This window comes from Hyperolius riggenbachi, chromosome 2, assembly GCF_040937935.1.
Source record: "Hyperolius riggenbachi isolate aHypRig1 chromosome 2, aHypRig1.pri, whole genome shotgun sequence".
Classification (NCBI taxonomy): Eukaryota; Metazoa; Chordata; class Amphibia; order Anura; family Hyperoliidae; genus Hyperolius; species Hyperolius riggenbachi.
This window is the reverse complement of record NC_090647.1, coordinates 104,018,814-104,035,448: the sequence shown is the minus strand read 5'-3', so window position 1 is coordinate 104,035,448 and position 16,635 is coordinate 104,018,814. Positions and strand designations below refer to the sequence as shown.

At 45.2% G+C, this 16,635-nt stretch overlaps 1 protein-coding gene and 1 long non-coding RNA gene across 10 annotated transcripts in view; one reads left to right on the top strand and one right to left on the bottom strand.

The window, feature by feature from the left end:
- Positions 1 to 16,635, bottom strand: part of PHF11 (PHD finger protein 11) — a 208,515-nt gene that overhangs the window by 173,305 nt on the left and 18,575 nt on the right. For 8 of the 9 annotated variants that reach the window (XM_068267137.1, XM_068267142.1, XM_068267145.1 and 5 more), the window contains exon 5: positions 9,948 to 10,030. In XM_068267137.1, coding sequence (XP_068123238.1) covers positions 9,948 to 10,030 — 83 coding nt within the window. The remainder of the gene's footprint in view (positions 1 to 9,947; positions 10,031 to 16,635) is intronic. The other variant, XM_068267138.1, reaches the window with a different exon arrangement.
- Positions 1 to 16,635, top strand: part of LOC137545670 (uncharacterized) — a 45,078-nt gene that overhangs the window by 12,624 nt on the left and 15,819 nt on the right. The gene's annotated exons all lie outside the window — the stretch shown is intronic.

Below are 16,635 nucleotides of genomic sequence, written 5' to 3'. Positions count from 1 at the left end.
CAAAACCCCAAAGCATGCCCCAAAGCATGATTGACCCCACGCCATGGTTCACAGAAGGCAAGGTGTTCTTTTCTTCATAGGCCTTGTTCTTCCTCCTCCAAACATAGCGTTGATCCATGGGCCCAAACAGTTCTAATTTTGTTTCATAAGTCCACAGAACACTTCCAAAACTTTTGTGGTTTGTCCACATGACTTTTGGCATACTGCAGTCGACTCTTCTTATTCTTTGGAGACAGTAAGGGGGTGCACCTGGGAGTTCTGGCATGGGGGCCTTCATTACGCAGTGTGCGCCTTATTGTCTGAGCTGAAACTTCAGTACCCGCATCTGACAAATCTTTTTTCAGTTCCTCAGCAGTCACACTGGGACTTTTCTCCACTTTGCGCTTCAGGTAGCGCACAGCAGTCGAAGTCAGCATCTTCTTTCTGCCACGACCAGGTAGCGTTTCAACAGTGCCCTTTGTCTTGAATTTGCGAATGATGCTTCCTATGGTCTCTCTTGGTATGTTAAACATCTTTGCAATCTTCTTATAGCCATTGCCCTTCCTGTGAGGGCCCGTTTCCACTAGTGCGTTGCGGAATCGTCGGGAAATCAACGCGGACAAAATCGCATGCGGGTGCGATTCTGCATGCGTTTTTTGCCGCGATTCCGCACAGGTAAGGGTATATGCGAATTTAACCATGTCACTGCCTGTTTAAATTAACATGTGTTCCTATGCGGAATCGCACGCGTAATCGCGGGGGAAACCGCATGCCAAATACGCATGCGATTTCCCTATTAAATACATGGCGTGCGATTCGCATAGCGGTGTGCGGGGAGCGAATTCCGATGGCTCTGCCGTGCAGATTTTCCCCGCACACAAAAACGGAGTGCACAACGCACAAGTGGAAACAGGCCCATCCACTTGTCTTGGTTGAGCGAATCTGCAGCAGGAAACGCATGCAGATTCGCTCTAGTGGAAACGGGCCCTGAAGAGAAATCACCTATTCTCTTGACTTCACCATGTTTGTAAACACACCAGTAAATATCTAGAAGGAGCTGAGTATCACAGTCATTTTAAACCTGCCTAATTGGTGCTTATTATGCTTAATTGCTGCTCGTTAACATCCATAGGTGTTTTCAATACCTGATCGAAAACACTTGAATGAACCTCTGTTCTTAAAGGGACTCCGAGCTCAAAATAAAAACGAAATCGGTACTCACATGGGGCTTTCTGCACCCCAGTGTAGGCCGGGAGGTCCCACGGCGTCCATCTGGCTCTTCACCCAGGGCCTGGTCAGAAATGGCGGCTCCCGGCCACACTGGGCCCGAGTGTCAGGCTTCTTCTTCCTGAAACGTCACGTCTGTCGTCACCACGCCGGCCGCCTCGCGTCATCACGCCGGCCAGCGTGACAGAACGGCGCATGCGTGATTAAATCTCGCATGCTCCGCACTGTCACACCGGCCGCCGTGATAACGCGAGGTGGCCGGCGTGGTGACGATAGACGTGACGTTTCAGGAAGAAGGAGCCCAACACTCGGGCCCAATGTCGCCGAGAGCCGCCGGGGAGCTATTTCTGACCAGGCCCTGGGTGAAGAGCCAGATGAACGCTGTGGGACCTCCCGACCTACACTGGGCTGCAGACAGCCCCAGGTGAGTACCGATTTCATTTTTATTTTGAGCTCGGAGTCCCTTTAAGAGTGGTAGTCTTTAAGGGGTTGAATAATTGTGTCAATGAAGAAATCACACAAAAAAAACAATTGATGTCATTTTAGTTGCATTTGGTTCTTTAAAAAGTCCTTGTAAGATTTTATTCTGAACACAATTACAAATGTATACTAAATTCCCTAAAACTGTATATATATATATATATATATATATATATATATATTTGTATATATACAGTGGTATGAAAAACTACTTGCCCCCTTCCTGATTTCTTATTGTTTTGCATGTTTGTCACACTTAAATGTTTCTGCTCATCAAAAACCGTTAACTATTAGTCAAAGATAACCTAATTGAACACAAAATGCAGTTTTAAATGATGGTTTTTATTATTTATTATTCAAGGCGCTTAATTTGAATCCTTGAATCCTTGTGCAGATTGTTTGATACTCCTCCCTATATTGCCTGATGAAGCGGGGTTGAACCTGCGAAACGCGTTGCATTTCTTTTTGGAGTTCCTAATAAATGTGTTTGACTGTCTGAATCGCAGTCGTTGTCGTGTCTGCTTGAGGGAGGTAAGACCACCACTTCCTCCTTCAATTTTGCCATTTAAGTTGGTTTTTAAGGTCATTTAATCTAATCTTATACTTTTGGCGCCTCTGTTCATTGTATACAATTCACTACTATAAGGTAGGAACAAGAGAACCCTTTCTATTATTACTTTATTATTTATTATTACCATATTATCTACCACTGATATAAGTCTACGGGCGCCTCCTACCCTTCTTGAATATTCTGCTACATGTCTTTGATTAAAAAAAAAACATTCAGTGTATATTTATTGGATTGGGTAAAAGTTATAGCGTTTACAAACTATGGTGCCAAAAGTGAATTTTCCCATTTTGAAGCATCTCTGACTTTTCTGACCACCTGTCATGTTTCATGAGGTGCTAAAATTCCAGGATAGTAGAAATAACCCCCAAATGACCCCATTTTGGAAAGAAGACCTCCCAAAGTATTCAGTGAGAGGCATGGTGAGTTCATAGAAAAAAAAAAATTTTGTCACAAGTTAGCGGAAATGACACTTTGTGACAAAAAAATAAAAAAGTTTCCATTTCTTCTAACTTGCGACAAAAAAAAATGAAATCTGCCACATCCTCACTATGCTCCTCTCTGAATACCTTGAAGTGTCTACTTTCCAAAATGGGGTCATTTGTGGGGTGTGTTCACTGTCCTGGCATTTTGGGGGGTGCCTAATTGTAAGCACCTCTGTAAAGCCTAAAGATGCTCATTGGATTTTGGGCCCCTTAGCGCAGTTAGGCTGCAAAAAAGTGCCACACATGTGGTATTGCTGTACTCAGGAGAAGTAGTATAATGTGTTTTGGGGTGTATTTTTACACATACCCATGCTGGGTGGGAGAAATATCTCCGTAAATGTCAATCTTTTGTTTTTATTTACACACAATTGTCTATTTACAGAGATATTTCTCCCACTTAGCATGAGTATGTGTAAAAATACCCCCCAAAACACATTATACTACTTCTCCTGAGTACGGCGATACCACATGTGTGGCACTTTTTTGCACCATAACTGCGCTAAGGGGCCCTAAGTCCAATGAGTACCTTTAGGATTTCACAGGTCATTTTGCGACATTTGGTTTCAAGACTACTCCTCACGGTTTAGGGCCCCTAAAATGCCAGGGCAGTATAGGAACCCCACAAACGACCACATTTTAGAAAGAAGACACCCCAAGGTATTCCGTTAGGTGTATGGTGAGTTCATAGAAGATTTTTTTTTTTTGGTCACAAGTTAGCGGGAAATTGATTTTAATTGTTTTTTTTCACAAAGTGTCATTTTCCGCTAACTTGTGACAAAAAATAAAATCTGGTCAGATGAGACCAAAATGGAACTTTTTGGCCAAAATGCAAAACTCTATGTGTGGCGGAATGCATTTGCCTTTATGAGTCATGACTGTGGCTGTCAGACTCCTGCAATGCATTGTGGGACTTGTAGTTCCTCAACAGCTGGAGGGCCAAGTTTGCCCATGCCTGTTCTAGGGAGTTCCTTCTCCAACGGCTTTGCCCAGAGCGCCCTGTGTATGTGTTCAAATTCAGTTTTTGCCTTCTCTGGGCGCCCCAATATCTTATTGACTGGAGGCATATTGTAATGTCTTCCCCCTGTATAATCTCTGGAACCCCTCTTATTCTTAGATTGTTACGTCTCTCCTGATCCTGCATATCATCAATCTCATATTTAAGAGCAATATTATAGTCTCCTGTTTCTTACCTGTCTTCTTAAGCATATCAACTTCAGTTTGCAGCTTTTTTACCTGCTCTTCTATCCCACCTGTTTTTTCCTGTAAGCTAGCCGGACCCTCTTTCACCTCTGCTATCTCGATCTTCATAGATGCCACTATTCTTTCTGTTTGCGTCTCCAGGTCTTGTCTTGTCGGTAAACTCCTGAGGCACCTCCATATTTCCTCCAAGCTCCCACCCTGACTTGCCTCGGATCCAGGGGAGCTTTCATTAGATAGTGGAAGGGTGCTATCCATCTGGCCTCTCCCATCTTTAGGGGTTCTATTTGCTGCTTCAAAGTACTTGTTAACTGGTTGCTGGGTCGGGGTTTCACCTTCCTTGGGTTGATTCTTCCCCTTATCTTTGTCTTTCACCATCTTTATGTCACACCACTTACTGTGGCTACTCACTGTCTCCAAGGGCAGGCTCTGTTTCCCTCCTTGCTCTTGAGTTTGAATGTCTCCTTCTCACCCTGCGTCTTTTTTAGGCTGTTACTTTATTGGGGTGGTAGAGCACTCACAGTTCCCCAAAGCGTGCCTCTCTCACCTCAACACGCAATCTGGGAGTCACACCTTTCCCTTATCCACTCAGGAATCCAGCAGGGTGACAGCGTGACTCTCACTAGGCAGCCAGACCGCTCACTCGTGGCTTCAAAAGACACGCCGGGTCGCCGCACTCCCTGGCCTCTCAATCAACTTCCGATGGCTTCGAATCCTGCTACCACCGTCACAAACGGTAAAGTCAGGCCTCCAAACCGGCTCTTCCATCTCAGGTTTCCCCAGCGCTATGCTGCTGCCTCTCTATCACCCCGCAGGACGTCTGCTCAGCGGCAAGGGGATACAGGGTGACCTCAATGAGGGTGTTCCGGATTACTCCAGTGTTTTGCCTCACATTGAACGCCGAGCCGGGAGAGCACGAGCTCACGTCCTCACGCCTTCATGGTAAATTCCTCCCCCCGTTGCAGGTTTTGCACAGTGGGGGGCACAGTGATTGATTCTACTAAGAGATAATTTTCATCTTCTCTTTAAACTAAATAACTCAGCATTTTACAATTGAAAAAATACCCAAAAGTTGGTGAAAAAGTACTACCAAATTTATTTTGAGCATTTTCTTGCTTGCTGGCGGCTTAAAGGAAAGGTTCAGGGAGGGTGGGTAAAAAATAAAAATCAAATTCCACTTACCTGGGGCTTCCTCCAGCCCGTGGTAGGCAGGAGGTGCCCTCGCCGCCGCTCCGCAGGCTCCCGGTACCGCATGCGCAGTAGAGCACGGAGGACGTCCGATGACGTCAGAGCGCCGGCGTGGGACGCAGAAGTTCCGGGCTTTGGAGCGCAGAAGAACCCGACCTGGCAGCCGGCCTGGCCAGGTCGGGCGCGCCACCGGAGACCACCGGGAGCCTGCGGAGCGGCGGCGAGGGCACCTCCTGCCTGCCACGGGCTGGAGGAAGCCCCAGGTAAGTGGAATTTGATTTTTATTTTTTGCCCACCCTCCCTGAACCTTTCCTTTAAAAGGTTTTTCATTATTATGTAGTATTTATATAGCGCTGACGTCTTCCGCAGCGCTGTACAGATATTGTCTTGTCCCTTAGCTGTCCCTCAGAGGGGCTCACAATCCTACCATAGTCTTATCTCTATGTACGTATTGTGTAGTGTATGTATCTTAGTCTAGGGCCATTTTTTTAGGGAGAAGCCAATGAACTTATCTGTATATTTTTTGGGATGTGGGAGGAAACTGGAGTGCCTAGAGGAAACTCACGCAGATATGGGGAGAACATACAAACTCTGTGCAGGTAGTACCCTGGCTGGGATTCGAACAAGGGACCTGGTAGTGCTAACTACTACCTTACCGTTCTGACAAGTTGTGAAAATATCACCTAGGAGAAAACTCAAGAGAAAAGGTTAATTGCATATGGGCCCATGTGTAGTACAGGGAAACACCCTGTCACTAACAGCGATTTTCTGACGCAGTCCAGCTGTTCAGAGGATGAAAAATGGTGTTTGGAAATATTTTTCTAAAACAAGCTCTATGGAGAAAAGTACGCTGTCCCTATTACACAACTGATAATATGGATATTAGAACAGCATCATTTTCACCGTAGTGGCCCTTTAAGAGGAAGGATGAGCAGGCAGATGTGTAACTTATGTTGACTTGACGACTGAGGATAAGAATAGCAGCCAGAGCTAAGAAGATTTCTACTCCTGAGGATGACTGCAGTGCTCACTAATACATAATGTAGCTGGCAGTCCCTGGCAGTCCAGTCTGCAACCTGTCATCCTGTCATCCTGGCCTCTGTCAATCCGGTGTGCTTTCTGTCATCCTCACTTTTGTTTTTGATCGATTAGCAGCCGATTTTAATCGACTTGATCTATCTGACAGGATGGAAAATCTAGGCCGATCTGCTGCTGGCAGCAGATCGATGGCCCATAGAGTTGCATTGGATCTAATGGTACAATAATGCATTTAGATTTATTTTCAATAGATTTCATTCTGAAATCTGTTCCTAGTGTGTGGCACACATCAGATAGATTCCTGTCAGATTCGACCTGACAGACATCTGATAGAAATCTATCTGATGGTCGAACTTGCTGCAAATCTATCGTTAGTGGCCGCCTTTAACTTTAAGGTGGCCACTAACGATCCAATTTCTAGTGAAAAATCGATCGATCAGATAATTCTGATCGGAAGTAAAATCGTTCATTACACCATTATTAACAAACCAATCTTTGCTTCCTGTCTATCCCAACAGAGATGAAAATCCAAATTTTCATTAGACAAAAAATTTAAATCGGACGACTTTTTTTTTTATAATCGTTTGTAATAGATTGTGCCCATTAATGGAGATTAAGTACTCCACCCCTCAAGTAAGTCAAAATCAATGGGGCCCTGATGGCTACAATATGTACATGGATTTTATCCACAGTGCTGGCTGAATGGCAGAGGGGCAGTGACTAGACAATCGTAACAATTTTCCAGGTATTCTCACACACCTCCTCTTAAGATAACGGTAGATTCCAGATAGAGGGCATCCAACATTATCCAATTATCCATTGAACCTTGTTCCTGCCATCTAGCGCAGTGGTTCTCAAACTTTTTTTTTGGGGGGGGGGGGGGGGGGGGATGAGGGCATCCTTGATGGCTTTAAACATTTTTGAAGGCACCATTTGGTAAAAGCAACTACCGAAGTGCCGTAATGAGCCTTATTAGTCAGCATCTCCCACCCCTGATCTAGTGAACACTCAGCAACCACAAGGTTTTCTCTCTTACTGTCTGTAAGCATGGTCATAGCATATTATGATTACTCTCCTAGTTCAGTCAAGAACAATGCTGCATACTTAACACTGCACTAGATCAGTGTAGGAGGAGCATAGTTTACAAAGTGCAAGAAAGACAGAACAGAAAGCTATTGAGCAGCAGCTGCTGAGTACCTTGGATATGTGTAGCAATAAGGAACATGAGATAATGGAGACCACTGTCTTCCTGTAACGTCTTCCTTAAAAGCATGCAAATAAACAGTGGTTACATGGATCTCATTATGAATGATATTCTGCCCTAAATTCCAACTGTAACAGTTGATTCATTCATTATTGATATCCTTTTCCACCTTCCCCTTCTCTATAAATAATACTAGGCAGGGAGCTGTCACTGGTATGAATAGAAGGGGTGGTATTTGGCTTCTAGGTTATAGCAGAACTTCCTAATGTTTGGTTTGGAATGGTAAGGGATGCTGCCAGGATTGCTCTCCACGGATTCATCACGAGTAACCACGGTGGTTACTCGTGATTCAAATTAGCTCTAATTACCGCAGGTGAGCGGCTAGATGCGGTTGGGTTAATTACCCCAAATGCCGCTCTCCGCTCAGCATTTCAATGAGGTGCAAGCGTCCGAGCACTTCTTCATAGTGAGGCTGGCAATGCGTCCATTCGGATGCTTGCACCTCATTGAAATGCTGAGCGGAGAGTGGCATTATGGGTAATTGACCCTGCCGCATCTAGCCGCTCAGCTGCAGTAATTAGGGCTAATTTGAATCACGAGTAACCACCGTGGTTACACGTGATTAATCGGTGGAGAGCAAGCCTAGATGCTGCTGACACAATACTAAGGTTGTTTGGGACCAGTGGCATAACTTAGGAGCTTCAGCTTGGGGCTCCAATGCGACTTCTAGATGGGGCCCCAGGCACTCTATTGAGGCGGAGCCCCAAAATCTACCATAGACAGCTGCAGTGTCAGAGAGGTGTAATATGAGTAAGAAAACAGTTTCTTAAAAGAGAAACCGTGACCAAGAATTGAACTTCATCCCAATCAGAAGCCGATACCCCCTTTTGCACGAGAAACCTTTTCCTTTTCAAAAACGGATCATCAGGAGACTCTGTATGGCTGATATTGTGGTGAACCCCCCCCCCCCCCCACAGGAAACTGTGAGGACCATGGTCCTGGCAGTTTCCTGTCTGTGAACCTCGTTGCATTGTGGGAAATAGCTGTTTATTGCTGTTTCCAACTGCCAATAAAAGCAAGCAGCAGCTACTTCCAGTGACATCCCCTGCCAGCAGTAAAAATATCACCACATGATAAATGTCAGAATGTAAATCAGGGAGATGAAAGATTTTACAATGGGCAAACACTGACTAAATCATTTAACCACTTCACCACTGAGGGGTTTTACCCCTTGAGCACAAGAGCAATTTTCACCTTTCAGCGCTCCTTCCATTCATTCGTCTATAACTTTATCATTACTTATTACAATGAAATGAACTATATCCTGTTTTTTCCGCCACCAATTAGGCTTTCTTTAGGTGGGACATTTTGCCAAGAATTATTTTATTCTAAATATGTTTTAATGGGAAAACAGGAAAAAATGTAGGAAAAAATTTATTATTTTTCAGTTTTCGGCCATTATAGTTTTTAAATAATGCATGCTACTGTAATTAAAACCCATGAAATGTATTTGCCCATTTGTCCCGGTTATAAAACCGTTTAAATTATATCCCTATCACAATGTTTGGCGCCAATATTTTATTTGGCAATAAAGGTGCATTTTTTTCAGTTTTGCGTCCATCCCTAATTACAAGGCCATAGTTTATAAAGAAACAGTGTTGTACCCTCCTGACATAAATATTTAAACATTTCAGTCCCTAAGGTAACTATTTATGTATTTTTTTTTAAGTGTAATTTTTTTTTTATTACAATAAAAAAATTGGTGTGGGAGGTAATGAGTTTTTTTTTTGTGTAAAACTAATGTATTTGTATGTGAAAAATGCTTTAGGGTGTAGTTTTACTATTTGGCCACAAGATGGCCACAGTGAGGTTTTGTTTATACGACCTGCAAGCGTCCGGGAGGACGCTTGCAGGAAGTGCTATGAGGCTGGGGAAGTTTTTTTTTTCACAATGATCGTGCTGCTTCTCGTAGAAGCAGCGGATCATTGCGGGGCTTAGATCAACGAACGGGAATGGTTTTTCCCATTCATTGATCTCCGGGCGAGCGGGCGGTGGTGTGCATGAGAGCGGGAGTGCGCGCATGAGCGAGCGGGAGTGCGGGCAGCGGCGGGAGCGCGGGAAGTACGGATTTCTCCATCCCTGGTGGTAAAAGGATGGAAAAAGGGATGGAGAAATCCGTACAGCTGGGGGTAAAGTGGTTAATCATAATTATTGTAAAAATAAAGCACTTTTATTACATTATTTTCACTGGAGTTCCTTATTAACCTCCCTGGCGTTCCCAGTGCAATCGTAACCTCTGCATTCTCTATTGCTACGCCACTGTTTGGGACATATAAGAATGCTCCCAGCCACAGAAGTGCAATCAAGAAGCTGCGCAGCACAGTTGCTGGTTACTGGCTGAGTTGTCCAGCTTTCAGAGCCAGACAGTGAAGGAATGGAGCAGCATGAAATGTCAATGAGGTACCAGAAGGACTTCAGGGGCTAGACGAAGCCCCAGGTAAGTAACTGGCCACATTACTTTTCACTTAACACTCCCTTTAAAAAGAAAAACAAACGTGACCAAAGTTAAAATGGTGTTTACTGGTGTTTTCTTCCTATTTGATGAACGTCGTGCTGCTCCAGGAGGCAGACCTATTCCAGGGTTCCCATCATGTGGAGGATCTGCTAAAACATACAACATTGTGTTTTTTCACCTCTATATCATTTTACTGACTTTATATTGACATATATTTCTTATGGAGATTGGTGTTCTCCAGTGCTGCGTGTATGCTTTGCATAGTATTGCATAAAATTCGGTTTGTGCTGCTCATCCCTTGGCTTATATTATTTTCCCCTGTGAGCGTGCATAACCACGCCCATCTCTAGCACAGTTAAGCATATAAATGAGCGGTGCTCATAGTTCAGTTAGTAGCTAGTAGAAGGTAAGGTGTTTTTAATTTCATTTCTCCCATTTAGCTGACCCCTGGGCTTTTGGCATGGTTCCCACTAGAACGCTGATAAAAACTAGCATTTTTGCCTGGTTAGAGTAGGACTCACCAGATCGGGGACACTTTGGCGCAGTTGGTGAGCTTAAACGTGTTAAAGCGTAACCAAGAGCCCCTGTCACTATTTTCCTGTTGTGTGCTGCAGCACCCTCTGTATTTATATATTTCTTATGGAGATTGGGGTTCTCCAGTGCTGCGTGCATGCTTTGCATAGTATTGCATAAAATTCGGTTTGTGCTGCTCATCCCTTGGCTTATATTTATATCGACATAAAATAATAATAAATGTCAGTTTGAAAATTTAAAGGAAACCTGTAATGTCCCCCCCCCAAAAAAAGTTCTACTAACCTGGGGCTTCTGCCAGCCCTCCGCAGCCTACCTGTGCCCGCCCCGTCTCTGAACGATCCTCCGGTCCCCTGCTGTAGCTCAGTTTGGTTACTGCCGGCCACTGTGGCCCACGTCCTCGTGTGCGCTCCCGTTGCTGGGAGTGTGCTGCACAGGCGTAGTACGAGAAAACCTCATACTATGCCTGTGCAGGATGCTGCCGGCGAGGAGATCTTGAACGAGAATGCACACAGCCACGGCTGCGAGACCTGAGGATCGTTCAGGGATGGCACAGGGAGGTTGCAGGGGGCTGGCAGAAGCCCCAGGTAAGTGAAACTCTTTTTTGGGAGGGACATTACAGGTTTCCTTTAACTTAGAGTCATTAAGCAAAATGTCTGGACGCCACTCAACTCTGATATTCAACAATTGGTATCCTAATCTATGCACCACTTTTCTTTATGGAACCTAAACCTTTCTACTAGAAATCAAACTGTTATTTATTGCAGCTTCCACTATCCAATGGTCTTGTACTGCCTGGTGCATCGATTAACATACTATGGCAAATCTTAATTTAAATAGTGTGTGGTTTTTAAAAACAAACAAACACTGAAACAGAAATCTTGACACTATGATTGTATAAAGTTTGGGAATGCATTTCATTACAACACAACTACAACCCATATATTTGTTGTAAATATACATTTTCCATGTTAATCCTTTTAAAACCAAAACAAATTGTGAAGTTAACATCATATTAAGCCACCCTTATGCATGTTCACACTACAAGAGCTTTTTAAGCAATAGTGATTTTGAAAAGCTCTTGCTAATGCAATGCTATAATATGGGGAATTTTTTCAAAATCACATCACCAGTGTGTACACACGCATAGTATAACATTAGCAAGAGTTTTTAAAATCACAAAGCGCTCAGAAAAGCTCTTGTAGTGTGAACAAGGCCTTGTTCACATTGCGTTCTGATCACGTCAGCATTCGCGTTAAGCGTTTTTTGACATGATTTATTTTTTTTGCGATTCCCGGAGCTTGGGTGGGAGGTGTGTTTTTGTTAAAAGCGCTTTTCTATGCGCTTTTCCTAAACTTTTTTTTAATAATTCACTCCCTGACGCAAGTCAGGAAATGAACTCTTTGACCCAGAAAAGAATAAGTACAATGTATTTAGTCTTAAAAACACGAACGGAATCGCTGCACAAAGTGATTTTGTGAGCATTTTGTGTTTTTCCTATACCTTCCATTCAGGGAAAATCACCCTGAAAATGGTACATGCAGCGCTTTTGTCAGCGTTAAGCAAGCAGAACGCCCCGATGAGAACTATCTCATTGGAAAACATAACAAAACATTTAAGCCTGTGCTTAAAGGGGTTCTTTCGCGAAAAAAGTAGGCAGTTAAAAAATGTGACAGATGACAGGTTTTGGGCCAGTCCATGTTTTTAAGGGGGATTCTTAGGGCTTTCTTTGTTTTCAACAGCATTTCCTGAACAGCAGTTTAACTGCCAAAATAGCAAGATACCAGCCGGCCTCCCTAATCACTTGCACACTATTATGTCACTTAGATTTTGCAACTGTTGTTCAGGAAATGCTGTTGAAAACAAAGAAAGCCCTGAGAACCCCCTTAAAAAGATGGACTGGCCCAAAACCTGTCATCTGTCACATTTTTTAACTGCCTACTTTTTTCGCAAAAGAACCCCTTTAAAAATTCCAAAAACCGCCTCTAGTGTGAACGAGCCCTTAAAGAGTAACTGTTAGCCCCCAAATTAAAATTTAAATCTCTATTGCAATGTTTTATTTAGTATTTAAGTGAGCCAAAAAGCCAATGCTGAACTTAAAAATCAATCTAATTTTTTTACTATGTAATCTTTTCCCCCAGCTCCGGACGCAAAGCCGCATATCAGATACTGCTTAGCATGGCAGAGCATGCCTATGTCTGGCCGACCCCCCTCTCCCCCCCAGGACCAGGTGCCAATATATTCTCCCCACCAAACAGCTGACCGCTCTGACACGGAGAGAGAGCGGGAGCACTTTCAGCGCCGCCACCGCAGAGCAGCCGCCGCCGAGTCACATGTGATTCTCTCACATGTGAGAGAGATGCACGGCGGCGGCTGCTCTGCGGTGGCGGCGCTGGAAGTGCTCCCGCTCTCTCTCCGTGTCAGAGCGGTCAGCTGTTTGGTGGGGAGAATATATTGGCACCTGGTCCTGGGGGGAGAGGGGGGTCGGCCAGACATAGGCATGCTCTGCATGCTAAGCAGTATCTGATATGCGGCTTTGCGTCCGGAGCTGGGGGAAAAGATTACATAGTAAAAAAATTAGATTGATTTTTAAGTTCAGCATTGGCTTTTTGGCTCACTTAAATACTAAATAAAACATTGCAATAGAGATTTAAATTTCAATTTGGGGGCTAACAGTTACTCTTTAAAGAGAATCTGAGGCAGTTTTTTCCCCTTTTTAGACTGCAGTTCTCTTCAGCAGTTACCTGCTAAGTGTTTTGCTATCTCCCTGCTGAATAAAGAGCAATCCTGTATACAGAAAACCGAAAATTAGTTTACATGACCCACCAGGTCGCAGACTATGCTACCAGGAATAGGCAGAGCTTTTTACTGTAGCTCTGCCTCTTCACCAGTCAATCCTGGCTATTTCAACCACTCCCTGATCCTCTCTGCCCCTTTTAACCACTTAAGCCTATCTGGACGAGCATTCTTGTCCAGATAGGCACCACTAAAGTCACACTGGACTAGTGACACGGATGTCCCCAGTACATCGCTGCTGTAAATCACAGCGCTGTACAATGTAAATAGGCAATCCCCACTGGTAGACTGGCAGAGCGGAGGTCCATCATTCAAGCGGAGATGCATGCACATCGGCATGTGCAATCTCCCGCCCCAGGACTTCACGCCTTTTGGTGTTAGGCGGTCCTAGGGCTGCCACCCTCCCAGTGCCAATTGGCGTTAGGCAGTCGGGAGGGGGTTAAACGAGGAGATAAAAAACTTGCTGTAGACTCACCTAAAATAGGGAAAGGTCTGGTTCCCATAGATCCTTTCCTGTCCTCTGCATCTCCTCACGTCTCCACTCCCCCCTCCCCCATGAAATTATTTGACCTACAGGTTCAATACATCTTTGGCCCTCCTCCGGCAGCTTTCAGAAGTATTTATGTCCCTGAGTACTTCAGAAGACGAGGAGATCCATACTGCGCACGCACAAGTCTGTGCTTGAACACATGCAGTAAGGATGTGCTCATCTATGGAAGCACTTTGGGAAACAAGTGCTTTTGAATTCTTCCAAGGAGTCCCGAAGGCACCAATTTTGAATGGGGAAAAGTGGGGAAACGAGGTGACCGAGAGAGGACCAGGAAGGCTCTATGGGATCCAGAGCCTTCCCCTTTCTTAGTTGAGCATCTTAGGCTTTGTTCACATCTAAAATCGCTGACGCAATCGATTTTCGATTTTTTTGGAAGTTTCCCCCCCCCCCCCTCCCAGCGCTCCACTGCGCGCTACGATTTTGTGTTAAGCGCGTTTTCAAACCGCTTTTGCAGAGCGATTTGTTTTTTCACTTCCTTTTCACCCCGAAAAGGGTACATGCACCGCTTTGTTGAGCGGATCAGAAACTAACTGCTCAGATGTGAACTGCCTCATAGAGAATCATTGCACAAGTGTTTTTAGGGCATTTTTTTTTAAAATCGCCAGCACTTAAAAAAACCGCAAAATGCCCCAGGTGAATGAGCTCTATGGCCTAGTGCACACCAGAGCGGTTCTGCTGCGGTTTGCGATCCGCTTGCGGCTGCGGACACGCTTGGGTAATGTATTTCAATGGGCTGGTGCACACCAGAGCGGGAGGCGTTTTGCAGAAACGCATACTCCCGGGCTGCTGCAGATTTTGGATTGCGGATGCGTTTCTGCCTCAATGTTAAGTATAGGAAAACCGCAAACAGCTCTGAAAAACGGCACTTTAGAGCGGTTTGCCAGGCGTTTTTTGTTACAGTAGCTGTTCAGTAACAGCTTTACTGTAACAATACATGAAATCTACTACACCAAAAACGCTTCACAAAACCGCAAAATGCTAGCTGAAACGCTACAGAAAAAGAAGAAAAAGCGTTTCAAAATCTGCTAGCATTTTGCAGATCTGCTAGCGGTTTTTGGTGTGCACCAGGCCTTAGGCCCAGTGCACACCGAGCGGTTTTTGGAGCGATCCGCCGGCCGCATCCACCTGGAAAAATGCTTGGCTAATGTATTGCAATGGGATGGTGCACACCGGCGGTTTGAGTTTTTCACCTCCTGCTGCGCGTTTGCGGATTTCGGAAGTGTTTCGTCCTCAATGTAAAGTACCCAGTGCTGGTCGGGAGGTCCCACGACGGCGTCCTGGCTCCTCTCCATGTCCCCGCTCCGGAATGGCTGACCGGCCGCAGCCCGGGTGACACTCGGCCGAGTGTCGGGCTGCTCCTTCCGCGTATGACGGGGGCGGACGTCACATGCCGGCCGCCTCGCGTCATCACGGCGGCCGGCGTGACAGTACGGCGCATGCGCGCTTTAAATGCGCATGCGCAGTACTGCCACGCCGGCCGCCGTGATGACGCGAGGTGGCCGGCGTGTGATGTCAGCCGCGTCATACGCGGAAGGAGCAGCCCGACACTCGGCCGAGTGTCGCCCGGGCTGCGGCCGGTCAGCCATTCCGGAGCGGGGACATGGAGAGGAGCCAGGACGCCGTCGTGGGACCTCCCGACCAGCACTGGGCTGGAGAAAGCCCCAGGTGAGTACAACTTTCATTTTTTGGCTGAGCTCGGAGTCCCTTTAACATTGAGGCAGAAACGCATCCGCAATCCAAAATCTGCAGCAGCCCGGGAGTATGCGTTTCTGCAAAACGCCTCCCGCTCTGGTGTGCACCAGCCCATTGAAATACATTACCCTAGCGGATCCGCACCCGCAAGCGGATCGCAAACCGCAGCAGAACCGCTCTGGTGTGCACTAGGCCAGAGTCTTTTTTTTTCAGGTTGCTTCAAACACTGCACACTGAGAGCATTGTCCATAGGGATTCCCAACACCAATATTGCTGAGCTTTATGCAGACTAAGTTTGGAAGACACCAGAAATTCTATGCAGGAAGCCATGAAGTTAATACGTAAGTTTGAAATGCATTCAGGGTTCAGAACAAATAGAAGCATACCTGATCTGACATGTGGCATGATGAGATAAGCATGTGCACATGTGGAACCAAGCATTTATTTTTTTGCCTGTTTTTTGTCCGCTAAACCTAGGTGCGTCTTATAGTCCGGATCATCTTTCCGAAAAATACGGTATATACAGTATAAAACAAAAAATAAACATGTTTTGTATCTTCTTGTTGCTGTTATTTTTTGTTTGTTTTTTGTTTGTTTTTTTACATAATCTTTGCGTGGTGAATAAATAAGAGGTCTAGAGAAGACTTTACTTATTCACTTGAGAAGTGGTGACTACTAGCTTAATCCCTTACCAAAGCAGTCAGGTGGCACATAACTGTCCTCTTTCCAGGAATGCCTGCAGGGCCGGATTTTCCATAAGGCACTGTAGGCACATGCCTGCAGGCGCCTTATGTTGGAGAGGCAGCCCCCCTTCTCAGATCCATGACCTCAGGAGCTTACAGTCTAATCCAGGCATGGGCAAACTCGGCTCTCCAGCTGTTACAGAACTACAAGTCCCACAATGCATTTGCCTTTACTGTGGCTGTCAGACTCCTGCAATGCATTGTGGGACTTGTAGTTCCTTAACAGCTGGAGGGCCAAGTTTGCCCATGCCTGGTCTAATCCCTTCCTCATATCACTAAACTCAGGCACTTACAACCGAATTCTTGCCTAATGTCAGTAAGGATTATATGAGACTGTGATTAGAGTATAAGATTCAGTAAGGACAGTTAGTTACATAAGGAAGGGATTAGAGTTCAGTACATTTTTACTTGGGGGTGTGGCCTGTGTTTAGGGGTGGAATTT